The 27,216-nt window shown below is 59.5% G+C and overlaps 1 protein-coding gene across 1 annotated transcript in view; it reads left to right on the top strand.

The window, feature by feature from the left end:
- The window catches only part of SRCIN1 (SRC kinase signaling inhibitor 1), a 49,151-nt gene that overhangs the window by 8,324 nt on the left and 13,611 nt on the right, over positions 1–27,216 (top strand). The window contains exons 3-10 of the mRNA XM_075036445.1: positions 8,944–8,967; positions 23,561–23,753; positions 24,125–24,323; positions 24,510–24,603; positions 25,038–25,867; positions 26,253–26,345; positions 26,554–26,597; positions 26,936–27,114. Of these exons, the coding sequence (XP_074892546.1) occupies positions 8,944–8,967; positions 23,561–23,753; positions 24,125–24,323; positions 24,510–24,603; positions 25,038–25,867; positions 26,253–26,345; positions 26,554–26,597; positions 26,936–27,114 (1,656 nt within the window). The remainder of the gene's footprint in view (positions 1–8,943; positions 8,968–23,560; positions 23,754–24,124; positions 24,324–24,509; positions 24,604–25,037; positions 25,868–26,252; positions 26,346–26,553; positions 26,598–26,935; positions 27,115–27,216) is intronic.

The following is a 27,216-nucleotide window of genomic DNA, read 5'->3' as shown; positions in this document are numbered from 1 at the left end:
CCCTGCCCCATCGCACCCCCAATTCCCCCCCCCAGCACTCACCCCTACCCCATTACATCCCCAATTCCCCCCCAGAACCCACCCCTGCCCTATTGCACCCCCAATTCCCCTCAGCACCCATCCTGTGCCCCATCACAACCCCAGCACCCACCCCTGCCCCATCGCACCCCCAATTCCCCTCAGCACCCACCCCTGCCCCATTACACTCCCAGTTCCCACCCCCAGCACCCACCCTCACCCCATTACACCCCCAATTCCCCCCCAGCACCCATCCTTATCCCACTGCACCCCCAATTCCCCCCCAGCACCCACCTCTGCCCCATCGCACCCCCACTTCCCACCCCCCCCAGCACCCACCTCTGCCCCAGTTGCCCCCCAGCACCCACCCCGTGCCCCATTACACCCCCAATTCCCCCCCAGCACCCACCCCTACCCCATTACACCCCCAATTCCCACCCCCCAGCACCCACCCCTGCCCCATCGCACCCCCAATTCCCCCTTCCCCCCCCCCGCCCCAGCACCCACCCCCTGCCCCGCCCCCCCGCCCCCCCCCCCCCGGCGGGAGCGCGCGCGCCCCCGCCTGGCGGGCCGGGCGCAGCGCGGCGGCAGGTGGAGTCGCGGTTGCCATGACGACCGCGCCCCTATCAGGGCGGGCGCGCGCGCGGGGCCGGCGGCTGCGGCCGCAGCGGCGGGAGGTGGCGGCTCCGCTCCGCGCCGCGCGCAGCGGCCCCGGCCCCGCCCGCCAACCCCCCCCCCGAGCCGAGCCGAGCCGAGCCGAGCCGAGCCGAGCCCGTCGGCGCTGCGGATCCCGAGCCGGGTTTACCTGCCGCAGGTACCGGGACGAGGGGAGGCCGGTAGGGCGGAGCAGGGAGGTGGGGTGGGGGCTCATCCCTCCGGGTGGGGGGATTGCGGGTCCGGTGTCGCCGTCCCCTCCTGGATCCCGGTGTCCGCCGCCCCTTACTGCGGTCCCCCGACCTCCCCTTCCCCAGATATCCTGGTGTTCCCGCCCCCGCCACCCCAGCATCCCCCTCCCCAAACGTCCCGGTGTCGTCCCCCCCCCCCCCCCCCATCCCGAGATCCCCGTCCCCTTTTCCCAGCCCCATCGCCAACCGATGCCCCCGATCGTGCCCTTCCCCTGGCTGTGGGGCTCCAGCCCCCCCCCTTTCCCTCCAGCCCCCCCCTTTCCCTCTACCCCCCCCCTTTCCCTCCAGCCCCCCTACATTCCCCTTCCCTGGGGGTCCCCCCAGGCTCCCAGCAGGGAGGGGGGGGCTGTTCGTGGGTACCACTGTCCCTGCGTTGCCCTTTGGTGCAGCACCTGGGGGGGGGGGTCCCTGTGTGCACCCCCTTCCCCGGTTGCACATAGGGCCGTGCCAAGTCCCCGGCAGTGCAGCCCCCATCTTCAGAGGGCAGCCCCCCTCGTCACCCGTGTCCCCGTCCCTCTGCAGGGGACACTGCTCCCCTCTCCCCTTCCCGGGCTGTGGAGCGGGCAGCCGGCAGAGGGGCAGATGGTGGTCCGGGCACGCAGCATCCCTGCACCGTGTGGGGGCCTGTTTCGCCTCCAGCTCGTTTGGCCGAGCATCCTTCCACGCGGGGAACCTGCCGGCACCACGAGGACCCCCCCCCTCCATACCCAACTGGGGAGCGGGACCTCCATGACGGGAGGAGAGGCTTGACAGCATCTCGCTCCAGCCCCCCGAAAGGCGATGGAGCTGGGCACACGGAGAGGTGCCCGTCGCCTTGGCGTGAGGTTGGCATCGTCTTGTCCTCACGGGGTGCTTGGCCGGGCTGGGGGTGCCCCCGCACCGGCAAGGCATGGGGGGGACCTGGATGCTCTGCTTTTGCAAAACCGGTGGTGATGGTGGCTTGGGAACGCTGCCTGAAGTGAACGGGTTGGCAGGAGCTTGCTGGGGCGGTGGGAGTGAGAAGCGGGGCCCTTCGTTGCTCTTCCCGGGGTCTGATCTTGGTCTCCAGAGGTGGAGCGCGTTGTGAACCGTTGCAAACTGCTGTAATGGTGGAGGAGAGCGTGCGTGGCTGTCGGGAGTAACATGAACGAGCGTGTGTGTGTGTGTCCGTATGACTGCAGCCGGAGCTGCCTCTATTGATTCTCTTATTTTTTCCCCTACTGGGAGCAATTCCTGGCTGATTAAAAGAGACCTGGCCCACATTTTGCCTGGGAATCGGGTCCCTGGGAGCTGGGAGTCACGCAAAGGTCTGTGGGTCACCCCACTTCTCCTTTGGCTTTATGCACAGAGCAGGGGGGAAGCGGGTCTGGAAGTCCCTGAGAAGTGGGTAATAAATACGGCCGCGTTGGTGACAGCGATGCCGGCCCTGGGGAGGGCATTAACGAGATACCCAGTGGATGCCCATCAGGAATTGGATCCGACTCCATCCTGGCGGCAGGTGGGATGTACCCGGCGTGTTCCCCTCGGCACGCGTGGGCTCCCAGCGCTCCCCGGTTCCTCGCCGCGGTTCAGGGGAGCGCGGTGCCGGTGCTGCCGTCGGGGTCGCCAGCCTGGAAGGGGCGTGCGTATTCCTGCCTCTCCGGCACACACATGGATGCGACGGCGTGAACGCGTGCATCCATCCCTGTCCCACCGCCCGAAGTTTCCTGCTGTTCCTGACCCAAATTTGGCTCCTTCTTGCCGGCAGCCTGGGGGATCTTTGCGAGACGACCTCGGGCTCCTGCCTCCCCCGGTGTCACGGCGCTGGGCTGGCGCTGAGCGGCATTGGGAGAGAGAACGCCAAAAAAGCTGCAGCAGCCAGAAAGGCAGCTTTTCTATTCCTGCTGCTAATGCAGACCTGGCTCCGGCGGTGCTGGCAGCGTTAGGCAGGGAGCGGAGAAGAACAGGTCCAGGTCGGTCTCCATCAGCGGTTGCGTTTCGGTGCCCTCTGCCTCTGTCCCCCCTCCCAGCTTTGCTGCTGGCTGGGCACCAGCTGCACCCCACGGTGCTGGTACCCCCCCCCAAAGGGACCCTGCGGTGGGACGCAGGGGTCGTGGCGTGGGGGGACGCGGCTGCTGTAGCCCCCCTGGGTGACGGTTGCGGCGCTGACCGATCTGCAGGTTCTAGAGGTCCAGGGGGATCCTGCGGAGGATCCGAGCCTCCTCGCCCTTGGCGTGGGGTTTCTCGGGGATTTGCCTGCAGGGATGAGCTTCTCTGGGTTTGGAGGTGCCTGATGGAGGGGGGTGGTCCCCCCAAAGCTCTCGGGGGGCCGGACCCCGGTGCTGTCCCTGGCTGTGAGCGGTGGGAGCCGATGGATGCTCGCTGCCTGCTTGCTGCCGGGTTTACCTTGCCCGTCCCTATTGTGTTGGTCCACCTACGCCGTGCCGTTGCCATAGCTACCCTGCAATCTGATCTGCCCAACTTCTGCCTGCTTTCCCTGCCTTCCCCCCAAAAAACCTTTGGCCCTGCTCCCCTGGCTGCCCTCCCTACACCCCGGGAGGAGGATGAAGGATGGAGGAGACCTTGGCCCCTGGGCTGGGGTGCGTGACTGCTGCCTGCTTTTTCTGGTGCAGGGACCCCCCCCTCCCATCCTGAGCAGGCTGGGGATGGGCTGAGCACCAAGCCTGGACCCCCGGGAACCTGCAAGCACAAGAGGGGTCCCTGACCTTGGACGTGGAGGCCACGGACGGGAGATTTTAAAGCCCGTGGAGGCCACCGAAGGGAGATTTTGAAGCCCAAGCAGGCATTTGCATGGCTGATCCTCAGCAGAGCATTTGTCCTGGTGCATCGCTGCTTGGGGGTGCATTGCTATAAAGAGACGTTGCTGATTTGCTTTGTGTTGGCATCGGGAAAGGAGGGGGCTTGAGTAAGGGTCAGGAGCGCAAATCCACCGATGTCTCCAACGGCGTTTGTGCTCTGATGTCACCTGGGCTGCCTCAGAGACACTGTGTTGTAGGTCAGGGCTGTAATTGCTGCCGGAGAGCTGACGAACCTCTCCCGGAGAGAAGGCTGGTGCGTGGGCGGACAGAGGGATGGTGCGGTCCTGCGGGCAAACTTTGAGCAGCGCAGCCAGGCCAGGGGTCTGCCGGTGATGCCTGCCGTCGGGTCGCTGTGACATTCTGCTATGGCATCTCTGGTGACATCTCTTGACGGCCGTCAGAGCCTCTTTGGGCTGGGGACTGGGGAGAGGTGTAGTAAAACCCAAGTCTCTGTCTAAAGATGCCTGTGCCTGAAAGAGGAGCGGCAAAGCAAGTGTCTTGGTGCCCTTTTCATGGTGGGGTCTGGGTTGGATCACTCACCGAGGCCCCTTAGGAGCCCAGGTCTGATGGGAACGAGCCCCGGCGCTCCTGCATCCCGTCTCGTCTCGCACTGGTCTCTCTCCTGCGTGCTGGGATGCTCGGGTTTGAGAGGTCCTTTTGCAATAATTGCGAGACCTCGGATGGCAATATCTGCAACGCACAGTGTCGGTGTTGCTCTTCACTCTGTCTGGTTACTTACTGTTTGCATTCAACTCTATCTTGTCATTTTGCTATATCCACTTTAATTCAGTTTCTCTTGTGCTGAAAAGCATTAAAAAACTTTAATAAGGAGAAACAGATTAAATTCACTTTACTGTTATTTTTCAAGGAGATTTTTGTGTTTGTCAAGACATTGTGCTTGAGGGCAACTCTATCAGAAACTGGAACTCCTGAAAATGAGTTAATTAAAAAGCCGGTGAAACTGCCTCTGTCTCTCCCTTTGGTGGAGTGTGCTGGGGACGCTGCTGCTGTCCATTTTAGAGGGATGCATTCAGTCCTGCCTTGTTAATCACTAACAGATTTGTGTTATAATTGCTAACCAGGGGAAGTCTGCCTTGGTCAAGGCAGTGACTCACTTGGATTTCATTTACCTCCTGGCTTCTCCTGGGACAATCACAAAGACTATTTTTTTTCTTTTTTTTAACTTACCTCCAAAATGTTCTTCACTACATTCCCCCAGCTCTGGTTTTCCTCTCTTCTGCAGCGTGCATGTGTATTTATGCGGGTGCATCTCTCCGAGCATTCGTGTGTGCATGGGTTCCCACATGGCTGGGGATTCACAGGAGCATCTCAACCCCCATTTTGCACTTGCACGCGTGCTCCAGCTCCTAAGCGCACGCCTGTGCACACGTGTGCACACGTCTGTGCTTTGGGGGGGCCCCAGTCCTAGTTAGCCCATCATTTTGCAGCATCATGGTCATGACTTTCATTGTAATTATAATCTCAGCCTTTGTAATTCTTCATACCTTCTGCACAGCTCTGCTGCAAGCGAGCTGCCTGTTTTATCGGTTGTAACAAGGCTGTCGCTTCAAATCCTCTCTCAGACCATTATCTCCCTTTGATGCTTTTGAAGAGCCAGCGATATGTTAATTCTACCTTGGCCCTCTCCTCTTCTCTTCTCTTTGTACAAATCCACCCTTGCCAGCCTGGCCGGCTGCCGCGGTGCTCGCAGGGGAGCTGGGCACAGCGCTCGGGCTCCGTCCCCTGGTTTTGGGGGACCTGGTGGGAGGTGGCTGCATTTAAGGCTGTGGATGCTTGTGCCACCCTGGTCCCCTGTGGCTGCCATCTCCTTGGGCACAGCCTGTGCCCGGAGTGGGGTACCTGTTCTGGGGGAGCACATCCTCTTTGCTTTGGGAGATTTGGGGTGGGGGGAGGATGAGCAAACGGCAGGACTGGTTGGGCAAAGCGCCGGTGCGGCGTCGGTGCCTGCAAGGACAGATGGAGCCCCCGAAAGATCTGCGTGGTGGTGTCCATCGCCCACTTGGCCCTGGCAGGCAGCACCAGATTGTCAGCCCTGGACAGTCCTGCCTCTCGGCAGGGTACAGGCAGGGCAGGCAGCGCATCCCCTATTCCCCCATCCAGCCCGTAGCCTGGGGCAGAGCTCTGCTTGGGGGGGGTCCTGCACCACTGCCGGTGAAGAGGCTTTTCTGGGGCTGGATCCAGGGAGCTGGGAGAGGATGGGTGCTATGCCATCCCGGTGCGTGCTCTGGGTCACGCTAATCAGCCCAAATCGCTTCCAGAATATTCTTGATTCCCTCCGATGGCACTTGGGGTTCAGACAAGCTCATTGCTAGTTTGATGTGGAGTGGCTGTGTGCGGTGGGGATGTAATTTATGGACTTTGTGATAAGCCTGTCCAGTCATCCTAAAATAATAAATAAAATACATACCAAGGGCTGGCACGAGATAGGATCAGTAATATCAGGGTCTGAGGAAAATTACTGAGAGTCTTCAACAGCAAAATAAAGAGCACGGAGGGGGAAAAAAAAAGTCACAGAAGGAAAAAGTCAGGAGCGTCACCTTCCACCACACACTGTGTCAGGGCCCTTTGGGGACTGGGACAGACTGGTTTGGCCACAACTTTTCCCAGCCTTTTCCCAGCAGTGCTTGGAGTATTTGGCCGAAATATCCAATCCCATTGGGGAGGCCCTTTGTAGCCATTCAAAACACAGAGGAGTTGAGGGGGGTGAGCATCCCCTCGGTGGGAAGGCAGCATATCCATGCCTCCAGGGACCAGGCATCTCTGGCCTGCCCTCCCCGGGTGGGGGGGTCTCTCATCGCCTTCCTAGACTGGAGGTACTGGTGGTGAGGTGGGGAGAACCAGCTGCTAGAGTCTGGCAAGGGAAAGGGATGAAGGATTTACTCGTGTCCATTTGAAGTGGGCTGTGATTTACGAAACGTCCCTCGCGCAGCCTTTCCCGGGAGGCGGCATCCGAATCTGGCCTTGGGGACTTTGGATGAAGGCTGCCGAGCAGAAGCGCGGTTATAAAACTGCTGCCCTGCGCAGCTTAACTCGAGACGTTTCCCCAGTCGAGGCACGGCATGTCAAAAACCCTTCAGGAGCTGATGCAATCCCGTTCACCTCTCGGAGACAGCAAGCTGGGCTCTTGTTTCTCGCAGCTCCTCTAGCCGAGGAGGAGCTTCTACCTGGGGTCAGATGCTTTGGCTCGACACATGGCAGTGCTGCATTTTGGGCTTTGCCCCCACGTACGGCCGGGCAGGTACCGGTGCTGCCAGCCTTGCCTTGCTCCCGGCATCTTGCACCGGGAGCTCAGGCTGCAAAGAACTGCTGGTGCAGCTGGCGTGTTAATTGCTAGATGGGATGGATGGCTTCGTTTAGTACCGAAAGGCATTCTGAGGCGGTTTCTCACTTTCAAGCTCCTGGTGTTTTGGAAAAGCTTTACGTGCCCAGGATAGGCTTGGATCCTGCTGGTTGTTATCTAATAGTGCCTGGTAATCACGGCTCTGGACTTCTATTTCTGGTTCTGCCTCTGAGTCACGGTGTGCCCTTGGAAAAGACCTTTGTGCCTTCAGGCTTGTCTGCATGAAAACACTGCACTCGTTTGACTTAAATCACTTTTAAAACAGTTTTCGTTTGGTTGAGGCAAAACTTGGTTTGGGTCTACTGATGTCTTATGGAATATTAATGTGAACTACATCTTCAATTGGAATAAGAGTATCCTGCTGACACTTGAGATGAGTCTAACAAGTGAATTTGTGTATATACATAGACTAGACCTCTATGTACCTTGTCAGCAGAAGGGTTAATACCCCAGCAGCAAATCTGCTAGTGGATTGTTAAAGTCCTTGGATAAATACTCCACGATGGTCTAATGTTATTGCAACTTCTTCCTCTGCTCCCAAAGCGCTGTGATAGGAGACTCCTTGGCAGCCACCGGGCATTGCAGGGACTGATGGGGACTGGGAGCTTGGTGTGGGAGCTTTCTTCCTGTTTGAAATAATAATAATAATAATAATGAAAAAAAAATCATCCTCTAAGTAACAAACTAGGTTTGCAGCCATGGTGATTTTGGTGGGGAAATAAATGCTGTAAAAAAGCAAGCTGATAGGCAGGTGTGAGAAGGGAGAAAAGAGCAGTCAAGAACTTTGATCCCAATAAAAAGACTGTTGGGACAAAAGCTGCTCTGTACTCATTTCTCTCACCCCACCCATTATCTGCACATCTCGGTGATATCGAAATGCTTCCCCTTCCAAATGCTTCCCCCTCCAGCAAGGTGGATCACGCTTCTTGTCACTAGATCTAACTTCCCTCCTGCTGCATCCTCAAACACAGTCTTGGGGTGCTGCTGCCCGGGCTGGGTGGGCATTAGGGGACCAGCCCCGGGGTGGGATGAAGCTGCTCGCCATGCTGCTGTGCCAAGCGCATGCCCTGCTCTGAAGCCGGCGTGTTGGGGATGCTCGGCCCTGGCGTGTTCTCGGTCCTCGCGTTGTCCTCGGAGGACTCGCTGGGCTCCTGCAGCCCCGTCCTGGCTGTGCGAGCCCGGTGCTGCCCTGGGAGGGGGTCTCAAGTCTCTAAGCCACGAGCCGCTCCGCTGCCCGACGGTGGGTATTGCAGTGAGCCGCAGCTCCGAGCATCCTCGGGATTTTCGGTGCAATCTCCCACTGGTGATTATCAGTGGGTGGTTTGGGAGAAGAAAGCTCCCGAGCTCTCCAGCTTGCTGGGCTGTAAGCAATGCCAGCTCCTATCATGCACTGTAGCACATCGGCTTGACACCGGTGGAAACGCTGCGGAGAAGCAACAGAGGGAGGTAGCAGGGGCAAAGAGGGGGGGATTGGAAGATACCTTTAAAAATGAAAATTATTCTGGCTTCCAGCACCGACTCCCAGGGCAGCAGTCTGACCAGCACGTGCCAGGACAGTGTGGGCATCCCAGTAACTCCAGTAGTGATGCTGGGCTGCCGTCCTGCTCCCCCCCCTTTGCTCTGCTTCAGTTACCTTGCACCCTGGTCTGCATTCAATACCCATCACCGTCCCTGCCTGCTTGCATGATACTGCTTCCCTTTCGCCAGCCCTTAGCAGCATGAAACTTAAGCAACCCGTTGGGAGGGGACCTTAAGCAGAAATGAGAGCAGGTTTAATGTCGCAGTTTAAAGTCAACAATTCTCAAAAGGAAAACAAAAGTCAAACCAGAATCTTAATGGTATTTTTTGTTTTCTTTTGTTTTGTTGTTTTATTTTTTGTTAGCAACCCAACTACTGGAGCTTTAAGGTCAGTATTTCTGATTTTTCACGCTTCTGTTTGAAATGCATGCACTTTTCCACCCTTGCCTCATCTCTGTGTCTGTGTAGGGGGGGGGGTGGGAGCTCGGGTTTTTTCTTGAGGATTCCTGTGCCAAAGTAGTTTGTTCTCAGCTCAGCAGCAGTTTAAGCTCATGAGAAGGATCTTTTATGCTTTTGGGTCAAGTTGTGCAGCTACAAACCTGTTGTCTGAGAGGGATAAATCTGTGTCCTGCCCTCATTTAGACCATTATCACCCCACAGTCAACTGCTGCTGCTTTAGAGTTATTTCATTGCAGAGCGGACCTTAATTCGGGGAAAAGGACAGAAAAGACCCTGTTCAGGATGGGCTCCGAAGTCCACCTGCAGAACTCCATCCAGGTGCCTGCTCCCAGGCAGAGATACAAGGGTTGCTCTGTTTTCCAGCCTCCTCCTTGGAGGAGGGGGAGAGCTGCCGAGCAGAGCCTGTCCCCCCAGTCGGTGACCCCGCTGAGCTTCCCATCGCACGGCGTGTCGGTCGCTTATCTGCACTTGACTGTTTGCCCAGCACCGCTTTCCCCGTTGGGCTCCTCATCTCCCTCTCCTGAGCTCCCGGTTCCCCGGAGAGCCCAGGCTGATCCCACGCTGATGGGCAGGAGATGCTCTCGGGATGTGTGGGGGGGTTTGCTGGCGTCCCGCTCCCTAAAGCTGGGCTCTGCCTGCATCTTGCAGGAGGTGGGGTTGGCGGAGAAGGAGAAGGAACGGGCTTTCCAATGCAAATGCCATGCCGGACCCCAGAGACCGACTCGTATTTGGCATGTCGAGGGATTTTTAGACCAGACAGCAAAGTTATTTGTTCGGCTGATGGTGTCGAGCCCTGCGGGAGGGGAAGGGGCGGCTCTGTCCCACGTTGGCCATCGCATCTCTGTCTCCATCCTTTGCTCTGTCGCTTGAGCGTTACGGTACCAGCCTGTTCGTCAGGAGGCTGCTGCGGGAGCGGCAGAACAGAGAAATCGTTAGCGTTTGCTTTATTGCACTGGGATCTTTGTGCCTAAACCCACCTCTTCCAGGCTACACAAAGGGGACCCTGAGCGGAGTCTCCTGGCAGCGCGGAGGGTCTGTGCCTGCCCGGTGATTCCTGCCAGCACCTTGCAAACAGTTGCCCTATTGTCTGGCAGGGTGAAGTACGCATGTCATCGCAACTCCCCTTCCTCCCTCCTCCTCGCCCAGGGATGCGGTGGCAACACTTCAAGGTCAGGCGTGTTGCTGGATGACCTTGGCGTGTTGTCCCTGGTGGGTTTGCTCTTCCTGTGGAAAAAACAGGCGCTTTCCTTGGTTGGCAGCGGAGAGCGGAGGAGTCGTAAAATGCATAATATGTGCACTTGTTCCGAGTTTTCATTCTTGAAGTACTTGCAGCATAAAACGCGTGTGAACGGCGGCTCCCCGAATGTTCAGCTGTCTGAGTTCTCACCGGCCGGTTTCAGCCACGTGCTCTCGGGGACATTCCTGGGACTGGGGGAGAAGGCACAAAAGCCTCAATTTTTTTTATTTTTTTGTTTTGTTTTCCATTTTTTTGTGAGCAAGAAATAAAATGGGGACAAACTTTAGCGGCCCGCCCACCCCAGAGGGGTCCTCCTCGGCAGCGGCAGGGGTTTTGCAGCCACAGAGGGTGCGTTTTCCGTAACTACGTATTTTTCCACCCGAGCCTGGAAGTATTTTGCATCGCAAGCAGAGCATCTTCCCCGGCTGTATCAGCTGTGGAAACGCATTACGGGTTAAACCACCCTCCGCTTCCCGGCCAAGGGAGGCCCCCAGCTGCCTGACCCTGCTACCAAGTGGGGCATGAGCCAGAGGCAGCTGGGGATGGCTTGTCACGGGGAGAGCCCTGCGGGGAGGCTGATCCTGGCAAGCAGGTGCTGGGGGCTTCCTCGAGGCCACTGCAGCCACCTGCGTCCCCTGGGGTCTTCTGTAGCTGCAGGCTTGGCCTTCAGCTGGGAAAGCTGCCTCCCACCCCCCCTGCTCGCTCCCCAAAATAAAACTTTCATCAACCTTTAGGTTCCCTGTCGGCGTCCAGCTGCCGCCCTCCGCTGCCGGGGGTGCAGAGCCAGCCCTTTTCCATCCCTCGGCCAAAAAGGGGGGGGTGGGCTGTGGCCAGAGACCCAACTGAGGAGGGATGGAGGCGATCGGATGGTGGGAATGGCTGTGCCAAATTCCTAGGGACACCCAGGGACGGGCTCCCAGGGCAGGACCTGCTCTCCTCCTGCCCTGGCATGCCCCGTCTGCCTGGGGACAGGCAATGGGCAGGTGCTGGCGGCGATTTGGGGCTCTCCAGGAGTGGGCTTTGGGGGGAAAGGGGGGCCCTGCATGGCTGTGTTTGTCAGGCTTAGTGCTGGAGACGGGCAGATGCTCTTGTATGTCGGTGGCGGTGCTGTTATTGCAGAGAGGGGTCCAGGAGATCGCCTTGTCCCCAAGCCCTTTCATCCTCCGCATCCCCCTCGTGTCTGTGGGTTCTGCCGCTGCCTCTGCCCTCCGCCCTGCTCCGTCCTCCTGCCCCGTGCCCCAGCGCATCCCTGGGATTTCTGCACTCGCTTCTAGATTGAGCCAGCCCCGCTCACCTCACGAACGTCCCTTCCCACCAGCTGGCTCGGGCCGTGTGCCCGCACGGAGCCATCGATCCAGCCGCTCCGTGGCCATTGTCACGCTGCTGCCGGTCCCTGAGTCCCCAGGCAGATGCCCGCATCCCTCAGCCGGGCCAGCCTGGTACCCCCTCGCCTTCCCATCACCTAAACCACATCCCAGCTCACGGCCACCATCCCTGACGTTTTTGGGGTGACTCAAAACCACATTCTGGGTACCAGCCTCTCCTGGGCAGGAGCATCTCAGCCCCATGGTTTGCAGGGCTTGGGGGTTCCGGGGACATATCCCTGGATCTGGCCGGGGAGCAAATCCCTCCCCAGGGATGCAGCGGGGAGGGGGCTTCGTTGTGGAGAGCGGGGAGGCAGTACCGAGGGCTGGGGGCTCCCGCTGTGCTAATGCAAGGGGTGGGCTGGCTCCTTGCTGTCACTTGTGAGCTGGAGGAGGAATGGGGAAAACGGAAGGCAGAGCCTCGGAAGAGCTCCTTTGGTGCCAGGACTTTAAAAGAACATCAAAGGGACTAAAGCAAAAGCTAGCGGGGAAAAAAATGACTAGGATGTGGAAGGGAGAAAGCGCGGGGGGCAGGACGCAGTTGTCTTTAAAACAAGTGTCTGGGGCCGCGTCACCCACGTCGGGCTCTAACTGCACAGCTCCTGCTCCAGCAGCGGTCGATGGCTTGATCGGGGCTTCGGGTTGTGGCGGCACGGCCAGGACACGGGGCTTTCTGGGAGCCTCTCGTTTCGTTAGCAGGAGCCATTTCCATCTCACCGGCAGGCTGGGGACTCGAGGCGCTTGCCCAGCCGGTATTATAGGCAGGCAGCAGTATTTACTTGCAGGAGACGAGCAAATACCAGGCAGGCTTAGCTCCTGTAATCCTGCTGCTCCTGCACCAGCCCTCCTCCCCGTGCCCTCCCCGTGGCCTTGGCGTCCGCCGCGTTCCTCGGGGACCGGCGTTTGCTGCGTAATATTTTATTGCTCGCGGGAAGAAGGCATTGGGGTGTACCCGGGAGGAGAGAGCAGCTGCTGAGCGCCTGCTCCCACCTCCTCCTCGCTCTGCTTTTGGGGCGCTTGCTGGTTTTCTGACCTGTCCGTGCTTTCTGGTGCTCAGTTATCTGTTGATCCTGGGTGTTGTCACTATTTATTATCGCAGCAGGGATGGAGGAATGGGGAAACTGAGGCGCGGTGGGACTAGGTGACTTGTTTGAGAGTACCCAGGGGAGGTGCAGCAGCACGACCTGCAGCAGTGTCTGGGCTGGTGTCCCAGATTTGGGGCTGTTTACCTACAGCTGTTGCTGCTGAAGTTGGTTTTCTTTTTTTGCGCTTCAAACCAACCCCTCCGAGCCTTTTTCCCAAGAGGCACCCGCACATGTTTAACCAGAGCCCAACCTCCCTGTATACAGCTGCTAAAGCAAATCATGCCTTAGATGCCAAAGAGCTGAGCCTTGTCACCTGTCACTGTGAAGTCCCCGTCACTAATGCTGCTAACCCGAGCGTCCCCGCCGGTTTGCAGCCTGTACCGGCTCCCCTCCCGTGGTGGCTTCAGCCCAGCAAGGGCTTGTCCCTTCTCCCCCCCATCCCCTTTCTGCTGCTTTCTCACACTTGGCTTTGCTTCCCATCCGCCAGCATCCCTGAAGGATGCAGTAATTTGCTTATTTTTGGAAGATGCTGTCACACAAGGCAGCATCGCCAGAGAGCGGGGATTGAACGCGGCCGCCGCTCAGCCCCAGCGAGGAAGGGGCTGGCTGGGGTGAATGTCCACGCGGGCTCGAGGTAGCAGGGGTGGACGCAGGACTGGCACCCTCACCCCCAAAAATACCTCCTGCCACGCACCCCTCCATAATCCATCTCCTGGGACCCCCTCAGCCTCAGGGGAGGTGCTGGATCAGGCCTGTTTCTGGACACCCCCCCCCCCCCATTTGTCCAGGGTCTCACGGCAGGGACGCTCCTCTCCCCACGGATGCCAGACTGGACATGCCCGGTTGAGTCATGGGGAAAACAACTCCAGGAACAACAGGCCAGCTACCTTTGCTGGGAGGTTAATGATTATCCTCCCTGTGCGAGCCAAGGTTGCACCCGGCGCCAGGAGATGAGGATGAGTAGGCACGGCGTGTCCCCCCACCCGTGGGTGGTCCCAGCTCCAGCCCTGCCCTGGGTGCCAGGACCTTCTGCTGCTCCACTGCCAGCAGGGAGACTGCTCCACCCCTGCACTTTTGGGAAGAAAGCGAGCGTTTTGGGGACTGAACGCAGAGTCCTCAGGTGCGGTGTGGCGGGGACAGCCCTTGGAGGTGCCTTCTCCCGCGCAGGCACCCCGAACCCCTCCGCCGGGCAGGTGCTGCCGACAAACCCCGCTGATGCCCACCCTGCTGTCCGTGCCCGGAGAGGGACGCAGAGGGACCACCACCGTGGCGGGCAACCAGCAGCCGTCAATATTCATGAGGCTGCAGAGGATCCAGGCTTTTAAATATTCATCAGGCAGGCGAAGGCAGGAGGCTGTTGGTGCCAGCAGGAAGGGGAAAAAATGCAGAGAGGGGGCAAGCAGCCACCCGCGTCCCCCGCAGAGGTGGCTGGGCCATGTCCGAGGGCAAAAGAGTGTTTTCTGCTTGGAAACACGACATCTGAGTGTTGGGCTCCTGCTTATCACCTTCAGAGGGCCGGGCAGCTCGTGTGCTTTGCAGAGCAGGAGCGATGGATGCTGGTGTCACGGAGATGCTCGCTGTAGGGGTACCCCGTTTCACCCAGGCGTGGGACCCATCACAGGGTAGCGAGCTCCTGCCCGGCTCCTGCTCACATCTGGCTGCCAGTAGCAGGCTGTGCACATCTGGTGGGGAAGGCCCCTTTCTTTAGTCAAGGGGTCCGGTTTAAAAAACTAATCCGATTTTAACGCTAATCCTGTTAACATTGAGATCAGGATTAATTCTGGGTTAATCGGGATAATCCTGACAAAATGTTGAGCATTAGACACTGGATGAATTATTGCTGCCGTGAGCGGTACGCTTTTAATTTGGCGTCGAGACCGAGGCAGGGTGAGAGGGGTGGGGGCCGGTGGAGGGGGATGGAGAAGCCACAACCCTCTTGGATGGGGGAGACTTGTAGTATTTGATGCTCAGAGCACCCGAAGCCTCTCATTTCTTCCACCTTTGCTGCTGCAGCCCCAGTTATCTCCAGGTTGTCCTCCTTTTCTTCCCAGCTGGGCATCTCCTGGCTTCTCCATCTCGGGAGGCAGGAGCTGGGCTGCTGGAAGTCCTTCCCTGCATGGAGGCTTTGCTGAAGTTCAGTGCTCCTGGCTGGTGGAGCCGGTGTGAAACGCTGCACAAGGGTGCGGAGGGGTTCAGTTGCATCCGCTCAGCCCCTGCTCGCTGAGATCAAGCACCTGAGCTGGGACGTACGGAAGGAGAGTGGCACCACAGCCCTGTGCACGCAGTACTGGGACAGCTGGGCTACCCTCTCCGAAGCTGGTTTGAAACTCCAGAGGCTGGGAAGGCCGGTGAGGTGATGCCCAGGTGCCGAGGATGCTGTATCCTGGTCAGGGATGCTGCGTTCTGGTCAGGGATGCTCCCTGGGAGGGATTTGGAGCCAGACTCGAGGTAAGGAGGCATCTGCTGGGGAAGTGTCCCCTTACCTGGGCTCTGCTCCTCTTACAAAACAGCCGGCAGCTCTTCGCTGACTCACTCTCTGGGAGCATCAATAATTAAGGTTGAGTGGAGTTCATTAGAAATGAATGAATGAATGGAGCGGTTTGTGATGCGCTGGCATCGGTTTGTTTGCAGAGGGGTCAGAGCTGCTTCGGGTGGTGGCGAGAGCTGGGCAGGCTGGGGAGTCTCAAAGGAGTTCTCCAGACACCAACTGGAATTCATTTTTGCAAAGCTCCGCTGTCCCACACCCCGGGGCACATGCCCTCCCCTCCGCAGGAGCCCCTCCAGCCATTACTGGGGCCCAGGAGGGGACCGAGGTGGTGGGCTCTTGTCCCGGCATCTCGGAGGGAGGGAAGGGCAGGCGCTACTTTGCTGAGCCCTGGGCTCAATGACCCCAAGCAAAGAGGTGGAACCAGGTTGGCCTGGCTGAAACCCTCCAGTGATGTTGTGATGGGGTCAGGCTGGCAGAGAAATGGGGGGGGAACATGGCAGGACAGGTATCTGGATATCCCTCCCTCTTTCCCCTGCCTCTGTTTCTTTAACAGCTCTCAGAGCTGCTTAAAAAAAAAAAAAAGTTCAAATTTCAATTAAAATTTTCCTTGGAAATGTTGACAGAAGCAGAGCTGCAGGAGGGACAGATGTTGTTTTTCTCCCAGCTTTGCTAACAGCTTTATTCACTGCTGACCCTCGCTGGCAGCGCAGACTCGAGCCGCCGAGGCTCCGGCCCCACTTCCCTGCACACCCTAAGGGACCGCTCACCCAGGTGGGGTCCCAGTGGGGCTGGGGTCCCCAGCCCCCTTTGGTGCATCCTCCACTTTTCCAGCACCCAGGCACTGGGAGCATCCCCAGCTCCGCAGGGAGAGTCTTTCCCCATCGAGCTCCCTCAGCACAGACACATTTTTCTAAAGGATGGGATGGAGGAGGCTCGGCTATCCCGGAGCAGCCCGCTGAAGCAGCTCTGAGCCTGTGTGTTTGGGGACGGGAGTTACACCTGCAATATCCATGGAAAGGCTTTTCCAGGTGTGGGGAAGATGAATGGGCTGTGTCCGCTGTTTTTTCCCCAACCCTTTGTTTCTGAGATCCATTTACCCAGGCAATGGCGCGGGCTGGGAGCAGCGGTCTGGACCAGGCTTTCAGAGATGTCCCCTTCAGCTCTGGCTTGTAAATATTGACTGTCCCATCCAGCTGCCGGCACGCTGGCCCTGCCCTGCGGAGGCTGCGCTGCGGTGTCACCGTCCCTGCGCTGCCAGGAGGGACGGTCCCTTCTAGCTCCGGTGAGCCAAAGCCTGGGAATTCAGGGGAGGAGGCCTCAGGCACCAGGCTGGGATGTGCACACAGGCAGGGGTAGGGATGCAGGCAATGGCTGAGAGAAATAGGTATTTTTATTCTTTTTTTTTTTGTTTCTAGATAGGGAGACAGAGGCAGGGGTGGAGAAGAGGGGTGGAGAGCAAGGGTCCAAGAAGCATCAGGTGGGAGCCCCACGTGAGGGGTCCCATTGCCCTCTCCCATGGCTACTCCCAGCACCAGCTCTGAGGGATGCTGTGCCAGGAGATGGCACAGAAAGCTGTGGCGGCTCACCCTGGTCCCGCAGCAAGAACCTGGGGTGACTCCCAGCTCGGCGATGGCTCGAGCATCGGCACAGCAGCGATGCCAAAACATCCCTCCCCGCTCCCTGCTTTGCAGCTGGAGGCTGGTGGGGTCTCCTCATCCCCAGCACAGCCTGGACCATCGGGGTGCTGAGCTCCAGTACCCATCCTGAGCGCTCAGCACACCACCAGATGGGACCTGTAGTCAGATGCTGGATTAAATGATGAGAAGGGGATTATGAGGAATTAATCCAGATCAGTGTCCAACCAGGGGCTGGAGCTGGGTTTTATGTACTTGGTAAATAACCGGTTGCGTTGCTTTGCCCAGGGCTGGCCTTGCCAGCTCCATGCCAGCTGTTTCCCAAGCTGGCCGGACTGGATTTTAGGGGGCCTTCGCCTTTATCCCCATCATGCGGCGCGGCAGAAGAGATGCAAACAGATGGGAGCTGGGAAAGTGGCAGCGTGGCAGAGCATCGCGGCTGCCCGGGACCTTTGCAGGGCTCCATCCACCCGTCCAAGGGCGATGCCCGGCCGGCCCCAACGCGCTCCAGTGCATCGTCCCTGCCAATGGGGCAGGATGGAGCGTGAACTGGGGGGGTCTGGGGGCTGCCGCTGGACCCAGCCCTTGCAGCAGCTGCCCAGCGCAGCCTGGGCTGCTTCGCCTGGTGATACTGGGATCCTGGGGAGAGGCTGAGCTCGGGGCCAGACGCTGCCTGTGGCATTAGCACGGCGAGGGCTTATCCTTCCCAGCTGCGAGTACAGGTCTGTATCGGTGCTTGTGGGCTGTGTTCTGGTTGTCTCAGCTGGTTTTTGGGAGGGGAGAGGGGCTGGCTTCTCTGCCAGGACAGGCTGTAGAGCTTGGGCTGAGCTGGGAAGAGGGAAGAGGAGCCGTGTGGTTGGGGACCCCCCCCATACTGCCCGGTCTCCTTGTTGCAAATAATATTCTTACCATGGCTGAAACACCCCTGAGCACCGCAGGTTGCTGAGTGCTGGTGTGTGTGATGTACAGAGGGGTCAGGCAGAAACGGGCCCGAAATGGCTGCTTTCTTCTCGGGTCAAGTCCGACATTGCCCTCGGAGCCCGCTGTGGGTAGGAGCGAGGTGCTGGCGGAGGTTCGACTGTCTCCGCTGTGACAAAACCTCTGCTCCATCTCTGAGGGTCCCTTTGCAGGGTCAGGCTTGCTGCCTGTCTTAGGAAGTGAGCGGAAATATTAATGAGCTCCGGTGGCTTTGAGTTTTGCATGGGAACAGCTGCAGAGTGCCCTGCTCTGTCCCGGGGCAGGATCCTTTCCCCACACATTTTTTTCTTGTTTTTTTTTTTTCTTTTCTCTTATCTTCTTTAAAGTGCCCTGTGGGAGGTCCAGAGCTGCTTCTTTGCCCCAGCTCTCCCAGCTCTGCTCCCTCCAAACTCCTTCTGCCACCTTTCTCTGTGCCCCTGGTGCCTCTGCTCCTCTCCTAAACTTTCCCCCTCTTCCCTGCGGCCATCTCGGCTCTCCATCGAGACCGAGCAGCTCCACTGCTTGTCCCTACTCCCGTGGGATAACTGTGGTGCCCATCACCGCCGGATCCAGAGGAACAGTCCCACTCCTCACCCGGATCCCCCAACACCAGTGGCACCTCAGCTCTTTCCCTCCATCCAGCCCTGAGCATTCAGCCTGCAAAGCCAGGGAGGGTAATATTGGAGAGGGGAAAGGGGTATGGAAGAAGGGAGGGAAGGATGGGGACAAGAAGAAGGGAGGGGGAGAGAAGGAGGAGAGAAGAATCCTTACCTAGCCAGGCAAATATAATGAAGCTGCTTCAGCACTGACAGTAAAGGGATTGTTTGGAGTTTTAGGAGCTAAAAGAATCGCTTAATTGTATCTTTTTTTAGCTCTGACGAGATAAAAGACAAAAGCCCCCAAGTCTCCCTTCGTTCCCCATCCCACCTCTTTTACATAAGACTCCCAGGGAGGTGCGGAGGGGCTGGGGATGCTCCTGTCCCCGCCGGCGTGGGGGGATGTTCCCGCTGCCTTCCTCAGGAGGGGCCTGGGGGGAGCCGGGTGCTTTGTGAGTGGGTTTTCACTGGGAAAACCACCAAAATAGCACCCATGATGCACTCCCAGCTTGCGAAGCTTCGCCGGTGCTTCTGCACCAGCGAGATTTCCTCTGCTCTAGCACGCAGGAGGCTCCCGGGGGCTTCAAACCTCTCCCTGGCAGATAGCGAGCAGGTTTCTCCCCCAGGGCAGGCTGCAGTCACCCTGAGCTTGGTGCCCATCACCCCATCGGCCGCAGCTCTGCCCTCCCAAAAATAAGCTGCTCCACACCTTTCCCACCCGCGGTGCCAGCCGGGGCTGGAGCTCCCGCGCCGCTGTCCCGTGGCCTTGGTTGGCTTTTGTTTTGCTTTTGGGCAGCTGCACTCCTTCGCCTTCTGCTCGTGAACCTGCTGCTTCCCATGCTCCGAACCGTGGCGGGGGGCAGGCAGCGGGACCCCAGGCTGAGGGGAGATGCTGCTGCTGCCCCTGACCCCGAGCTGGGCTCCCAGCACACGTCGCCGTGGCAGAAATCAGCCAGGCATCATATTAACCCTGTGCTGTGACGCTAGTTCGGCAAGAAATGGGTCATCTCCCAGCATGGCGTTGCTGCGGCGCGGGGACAGCAAAGCGGGAGAGCTGCGTCCCCTCCCCTCTAGCCCCTCGCTGCCACCGCGGGTGGGTTTCGGATGCCGCGGGGAAAGATCTCGGTGCCCACAGGAGACGTCGGGTTCTTCTGAAGCTGCAGGAGACCGAGTCCTTCGTGTGGGGGGTCTGGGCTTGGGTAAAATTGCCCCTGGGGGGGGCATAACTGAGAAGGGGAGGGGGCAAAACACCTTTGCTCCCAGGCTGGGGGTCCCAGGTGGGTTTCGGTCACCTCCCTGCAGCGTGCAGAGCTGTGCCCTGGGTGGGTGCGTGGGTGCCAGCATCGATCCTCGCCACGGTCTGGTCACTGGGGCTTTGGTACGCAGCAGGCAGGAGGGAAGGTGAGGATTTGGGGATGGAAAGTGCTCCCAAAGCAGGAGGATATTACGATCGTTATTGCGCGCGTGGTACTTGACTGTTGCAGCCTTTGATATCTCCTCCACGGCTGTGGTGTGTGATGTGGCCCGGGCAGAGAATACCTTTTCCCTTCTGCAGACGGTGGCGAGGGTTAGATGTTTATTTTCATCCTGCATCGGATTGAAAGCTCAGCCCATGCACCCTGAGGACTGGCCCTGGCAGGCACCCGGGGAGCCGGAGCCTTGCATGCCCCCAGGACCGGGGTAGCACCCACAGCCCCATGTCTCCCCCTCCAGCCTGGGGCAGCGCTCGCTGGGGTGACGTTCCCCCGTGACAGCAGGGGACATCCATTCTGTCGATGCAGATGCTGGCGCAGACAGGTCCAGGCACTGTTCATTCCAGGGTGGCACCCAGCAAGGCAGGATTGGGCCCCCACCAAAGCATCTCCAGCAAAGCAGGGATCCTGGGCACCCATTTTAGACTCCACGGTGATGGATGAAGCCGCATGAAAGCGTCAGGTCCCACCGCGCTCGGGGTGAGCCACGGCCTCGGTGACTGCGATCGGGTCCCACCTATTCCGTGGGAGGGCTGCGAGTGCTGCGAATCGGGTTGGGGGGGGGAAGCGGAGCCGACCCGTGGGCTGCCGTGGGCTGCCGTGCCACGTCGGCACCAGCCAGCGGCAGGGGTGGGACGCAGGGTGTGTGGGGGCTGAGTTGTCAGTTAACGTATTATTTTATACCAGGATAAGTCATTAGTGAGGCAGAGCAATAAAAAAACAACTCCCTTGGAGTCGGCTCATTAACGGTCTGCTGGAGGCCAAGGACGGAGCAGCCGCTGCGCTCCCCCCTCGCCGAGCATCTCGACTCCCCGCTGCGGCTGCAAGGCTCCGTGGGCACCCGGGTCCCGCAGCGGCACCCCCCGGCAAAGCCGATGTGGCTGGGGAGAAATGGCAGAGACACCCCCATATAGCACTTTTAGAGTCGTGTCCCCCCCGCCTCACACCGCAGGGTCGGTCCTTTCCAGCTCGCCAGCATCCTGTGTTGGCCCTGGGTGGGTGGCTGGGTGTCCCGTGCCCAGGAGCGGAGGGTCCCGTGCCCACGGAGGGGGGTGTGCGGCTCTTGCCCTGGTGCCAGCGAGGGCTTTGTGGAGCCGCTGGGTCCCTGCTCGGGCCGGGAGAGCACATTGTGCTGAGCATCAGGCTGGAACAGTCCCTTCCAGGCTAAAAATCCATTAATTTCCATCTTGCCCTTTTTTTCCTTTTTTTTTTTTTTTTTTGACTGATGCCATAATTAGCTCCATCAGATGAGCTTAATTACTTGAGGTCAGCTGCAACCCCAGGGTAGAGGCAGAAGGCAGGAGGGGTCCGGGCTCACCTGGAGCAGCCAGCTCTTCCCACCACCACGCTCCCGCAGCCATCCCGCAGGCTATAGGGACCGCACTGTGTTGGGGTGCTGTGCTATAGGGGCTGTAGGGAGCATGATGCATTATGGTGCTGTGCTATAGGGGCTGTAGGGACCGTGGTTCATTAGGGTGCTGTGCTATAGGGACTGCAGTGCATTGGGGTGCTGTGCTATAGGGGCTGTAGGGACTGTGGTTCATTAGGGTGTTGTGCTATAGGGGCTGTAGGGACTGTGGTGCGTTGGGGTGCTGTGCTATGGACCACAGTGCATTAGGGTGCTGTGGTATAGGGGCTTTAGGGACTGCGGTGCATTGGGGTGTTGTGCTATAGGGGCTGTAGGGACCGCGGTGCATTGGGGTGCTGTGCTATAGGGGCTATAGGGACTGCGGTACATTGGGGTGCTGTGCTATAGGGGCTGTAGGGACTGCAGTATGTCGGGGTGCTGTGCTATAGGGGCTGTAGGGAGCGCAGCGTGTTGGGGTGACGCGCGGAGGCACGCACACCGCAGCAGCCCGTAGCAACAAGGATGCTACATGGCAACGCGGTCTCAGCCGTCCTGTGGTGCCACGGGGAGGGGGAGGCAGCGATTCCCCCCCCCCCGTCGGGTAAATCAATTTTTTTCTTATGATTATTTTCTCCAGACAAAACGCATCCTGGGGAGAGGGGGCTGTGAGCCAGCCGCCTTTTGTCATCCCGTGTGAAAGCTCGAGGGCTGTCAAAGCCCAGCCCAGATGTGGGCTCTGGCTGGGGGGGGGTTTGGGTGGGGGGAGCAGAGAGGGATGGATGGAGACAGGGCAGGGTGAGACCCCGCTGGCGCGGAGCAGGGGAAGGAGCGGAGAGGAAAGGGCTGCCAGGAGGGCGAAGCCAGGCTAAGGTGCAGCCCCGGCAGCGTGGGTCGCATCCTGGCCACGTGCTGCCTGCCCCATCCCTGCGCTTCCCTGTGGCCAAGGATCCATCCTGGGTTGGGAGCTGGGGGGGGGCAGCACCTCAAACCCAGGCCAAGACAGCCGGAGACGGGGGACCGCAAGCCCTCAAGGTTTCCCAGGGCTGTGCAAGGGCAGGGAGCCCCAAAAAACCAGCTGCTACGCCCCAAAGACCTGCACGCTGGGACCGTAGGGGAGAGGAGACTGGTGTCTCCATTGCGTTCTGCTCACTGCGGTTTCCTTACCCGCTGCGAAGCCCCCCGCCACCAGCCCCCCGTGGCTGGGGGACGCGCTGGCCCACGTTCAGTCCTGCCCCGCTTCCCTTTCTTAATGTAAGATTTCAAGCATCTGCGCTGCCAGCGTGCTTTGTGCTAAAACAACAACAAAACTAAGCAGTCAATTTTCCAGCAATTAGCTACAGCGAGAACATTTCAAGTCCTAGAAAACCCCGCCCCGCAGGATTAATTAAATCTTCCAATTAATGTCTAATTTAAATGATGATGATGGCTGTTATCATTTCATATTGATTTTTCTTTTTGGTCTTAAAATAGAGCTGTTGTCCCTTCCATGCTGCCTTTTCCACACCCCAGGAGCTGTTTGTTCTCTCGGTTTGATTTGCCAACGTTAAATGCGTGTCTGGAAAATCAAGCCTTGTATTTCGGGGTATTGACAGGCAGCGTTTGCTCCGCTGCCGGGCGGGTACCTGTGGCAAGGGGACTCGGCTGTGTGTTTGGACACGTTTGTGCAGAAAGCCCACGTCTGTAGCCTGAACTTCTATGCAGTGGATATACGCTCGTCCATGTGAAATTGGACTCCTGGCATATTAAATTTTTACCGCTATAAACCCAAACCCATTACTTTCCCCCTACTCAAGCAGCCATAAACCTTGCCGCTGCTTTGCTTCCAGAATAAGGCGGGCATTTATGTTTCCCAGGAGCTGGTTCATTGGTGTAATGGATGTGTAACCTCCTGTAATTGCTAAGGTTATTCCAGTGCTTGCATACGAGCCCTGGCTCCATCACCAGCTAGCTAGCGCTGGTTTTATTTCGAGTGGGTTGCCGCTGGGGGAACTCAAAGGCACCGGGCGGCTTTGAAATGCAGCGTGCTGCCAGCCTGAAGCGGAAAACGTGAGCGAGCGATTGCAGGAGGCAAGGGCACTGTAAATGGTTGTACATGCTTAGAGCAGGAGATGGAAGAGGCCTCCAGCTGGCACTGTATCTGGACCACGTTGGTGTGCTGACTCAGCTGGGGATCCAGGACTGAGCATCCCTGGATGCGGCTTCGCCTCACCCGAGCCGCTCCATCCCAGCACCGACCTCCGGAGGAAACGCGGGAGCAGCGCGTGGCTGCGTCCAGGGGAGCAGACCGGGGCTGGGGTACCCACCGCAGCTCTCCTCTGACCTCTCTCCTCTCCCCTTCCAGACGAGGAGCTCCCGACACTCCCAGGGCTCCCAACCCGGCTTGGCCGATCAAGCCAAACTCTCCTTCGCTTCGGCCGAATCCCTGGAAACCATGTCGGAAGCAGAGCTGCCCCTGGGATTCAACAGGATGAACCGGTTCCGGCAGAGCTTGCCCTTGTCCCGCTCCACCAGCCAGACGAAGCTGCGATCGCCAGGTACCCTCGGGGCTCGGCATCCCCCCCCCGGGATGGGCAGCATGTACCTGCCCGGCAAACGCCAAACATCTCTGCCCACCTCCGCGGGTGGACGCCGGCGTGTGCCGGGTGTGGGATCGGTTTGTATCTGCCCAAATAACCCCAGGAGGAGCGGGAGGCACTGCACGTTGTGCAGCGTGGCCGAGGAGGATGAGCTGCCTTTGGCCTCGCTGGTCCGGGGTGAGGTTGGGTGGCCAGAGGTCCCCGTGCCCTCGCACGGAGACCTCCGTGGAGGTGGGCGAACCTCCATCGCTGACCTCGGCGCACCTTTGGCGTTGCATGGAGAAGGGGTGCGGGCACACCTCACCGCTTTCTGCTCCTTCTGCTTCCAGGGGTCCTTTTCCTGCAGTTTGGGGATGAGACGAGGCGCGTCCACATCACCCACGAGATCAGCAGCATGGACACTCTGCACGCCCTCATTGTCCACATGTTCCCCCAGAAGCTCACCATGGGGATGCTGAAGTCTCCCAACACTGCCATCCTCATCAAGGACGAGTCGCGCAATGTCTTCTACGAGCTGGAGGATGTCCGGTGAGGGTGGGGGGGGCTCAGAAATCCACCTCAGATTGATTTTCCTTCTTTTAAGAGCATGAAGAGCGAGGAAATTAGTGGGATGAAAGCAGAAGGGTGGGTGTGGGTGCAGTCCTGTGGCTGGGACTTGCTGGGGGCTCGGTGGCTGCCTGTCCCAGATGCTCATGGCTCTGCCTCTTCTTTCAGCGATATCCAGGACAGAAGTATCATTAAAATCTACAGGAAAGAGCCACTCTACGCCTCATTCCCAGCCTCGCACATCACCAATGGCGACCTGAGGGTAAGGGGGAATGGGGTGTCACAGGGAGAGCCTGCGGTGTGGGTGCACTCAGCGGGCTGGGACCAGTAAAGAGAGAAAGCGATGGAGACAAGGACTGGTAATTGCGCGTGTTTGTGGAAGGAGTAATGACCGTGATTTATCTTGCCCGGTTCCAGCGTTGTTAAGTGTTACTTTAAGAGAATGGATGTTTGGGGCCTGACAGCAGGGTAATAAACATGATAATTAGGGGATTCATCAGAATAAATCATCCCACTCCTGGGTGGGAATGAGGGAGCTGCCTTTTGCCAAGGCCAGGTGAAGATGCAGAATCTGCAGACCTTGGTCTTTGGAGAGGTGCAGCAAGGCAGGGTGCCAGCCAGGCAGAGCAAGGGCAGGGGGGGCCAGCCCGCAGGGACGCGGTGCTGACCCCCCCACCCCGCCGCCCCTTTCCGCAGAGGGAGATGGTGTACACCTCCAGGGAATCGTCTCCCACCCGCCGGCTGAACAACATGTCCCCGGCTTCCCACCTCACCTCGGGCTCCCCTCCGCCGGTGCTCCAGTCCTCCTCGCCGTCCCGTTCCCGCATGTCCTACAGCGGGGGCCGCCCGCCCTCCTACGCCGGCAGCCCCGTCCATCACAGCGAGCGTCTCTCCAACCTGCCGCCCGCCCAGGGCGTCTCGCCCAGTCCCAGCGCCATCCTGGAGCGCCGGGATGTGAAGCCGGACGAGGACTTGGCCGGCAAGAACGTGGTGCTGGTGAAGAACGAGGGGCTGTACGCCGATCCCTACGGAATGGTGCACGAGGGCCGGCTCAGCATCACCTCCACCCAGTCCCTGGCTGGCATGGGAGACCCTTTTGGCTACTCGGGGGGGCTGTACAAGCGGGGGTCCGTTCGCTCCCTCAGCACCTACTCGGCGGCCGCCTTGCAGACGGAGCTGGAGGACAGCCTGTACAAGCCCAACGCGCCCATTTACAGCGACACGTATGGACCCGGCTTGGGTTTCCGCATGCCCCCCTCTTCCCCGCAGAAGATGGCTGATGGCCGGCTGGTGGACGTGCAGCCGGGGCAAAGCCCGCACAGCCCCTACTCGGGACCCCCCAGCCGCTCCTCACCCGTCCGTCAGTCCTTCCGCAAGGACTCCTGCTCCTCCGTCTTCATGGAAAGCCCCGTCAACAAGCCACGCAATCCCAGCTCCTCTGGTCCTCCGGAGCTGTTTCCCGGCCCCAGCGATCGCCCGCTCTCGGGGTTCGGCTCCCCTGGACCAGCTAAGGATACGGAAACGAGGTAAGAAGGGGCGCGGGGGAAATTCCCCCGTGGATGTGAACTTTGCTGCTCGGATGGTTGTCCGTCGGTGCAGCTGGGGAGGTAGAGGAAGAGCGGAGGAAGGTTTTGCCCTGTCGCCACGGCGGTAGAGGTGCCAGGATGGGTAATGAAGCACCAAATTGTGCGGGGCTGAGGGGAGCGATTGGGGGTAGCTGGAGGCAAGAAGAGAGAAGGAATGAAGGGGGTGGATGTAGCTGGTGACAGCACTGCTGCCGTCTCCCTGACGTCCCTCCTGGGACTTGCAGGGACCCGGTGGGTGGGTGCGGGTGAGGCTGGGACAAGCCTGAGGGTGTCCGTGGTGCCGGAGCCAGCTCCTCACCCGGCCCCTCTCCCTTCCCCATGGCAGGGAGAGGATGGAGGCGATGGAGAAGCAGATCGCCAGCCTGACGGGGCTGGTGCAGAGCGCGCTGCTCCGCGGCTCCGAGGCCGAGACCCCCAGGTAAGGAGCAGGGAGGGTAGGGGTGGGACCCCGGGGTCTCCTGCGGGGAGTGGGATGCTTCCAGCTGGGCTGTTTGCTGCCGAGGCTGGGGGGTCCTGCCTCCCCTCCCCGGGGGACACCAGCCCCCGCCGTGCCCCTGCATCCCCCTGAGCCGGTGAGGACAGAGGTGCCGGGTCCACGCTCGCTCCCCTCCTCTCTTTCGTTGCAGCGAGAAGACAGAAGCCACCAACGGCGGGACCCCCCCATCAGCGTGTAAGTGACTGGAGAGCCAGCCCTTCGCCCCACAACACCCCCTCCCTCTGCCCCGCGGCTCCTGGGAGTCCCAGGGTGGGCACGGGAGAGGGGGCTCTGCAGCCCCCACCATGTGCTGGCAGCCAGTGGGACCCCCCCAGTCCCACTAAGGGGCATCTCTGGGGTGACCTCTCCTTGGAACCAGTGTGGGGGCAATGGGTAGACCACCCAGAACTGCTGGACCGAAGCACGGGGTGGGGAAAGAGAGGTCTTTCCCGGGAAAGCAGAGGAGCAGAGTCTGCAACCTCCCCCCGGGTGGGCTACCTTCCCTCAGCAGCCTCTGCTTGCCCTCCCCGCAGCCACCAGCCGCAGCGGCATGGGGACACCGGTGCCCGCGCCCCCGCCGCCCTCCGCCACCAGCACGCCGGCGGGGCAGCCCACTGCCATCACCCGCTTGCACATGCAGCTGCACCTCCACGACCTGCAGCAGAACGCCAGCGACCTCCGCAACCAGCTGCAGCAGCTCAAGAAGCTGCAGGTGGGTACGGTGGGGGGGGGGGGGGGGTGTCCCCAACCTAGCCCAGCTCTTACTGGGGTGGGTCCAGCACCAGAGCGGGAAGATCCCCCTTTCCCGGTGACT

This window comes from Buteo buteo, chromosome 9 (genome assembly GCF_964188355.1).
Source record: "Buteo buteo chromosome 9, bButBut1.hap1.1, whole genome shotgun sequence".
NCBI lineage: Eukaryota > Metazoa > Chordata > Aves > Accipitriformes > Accipitridae > Buteo > Buteo buteo.
The sequence above is the reverse complement of the archived record's forward strand: the minus strand, read 5'-3'. Positions and strand labels throughout refer to the sequence as shown.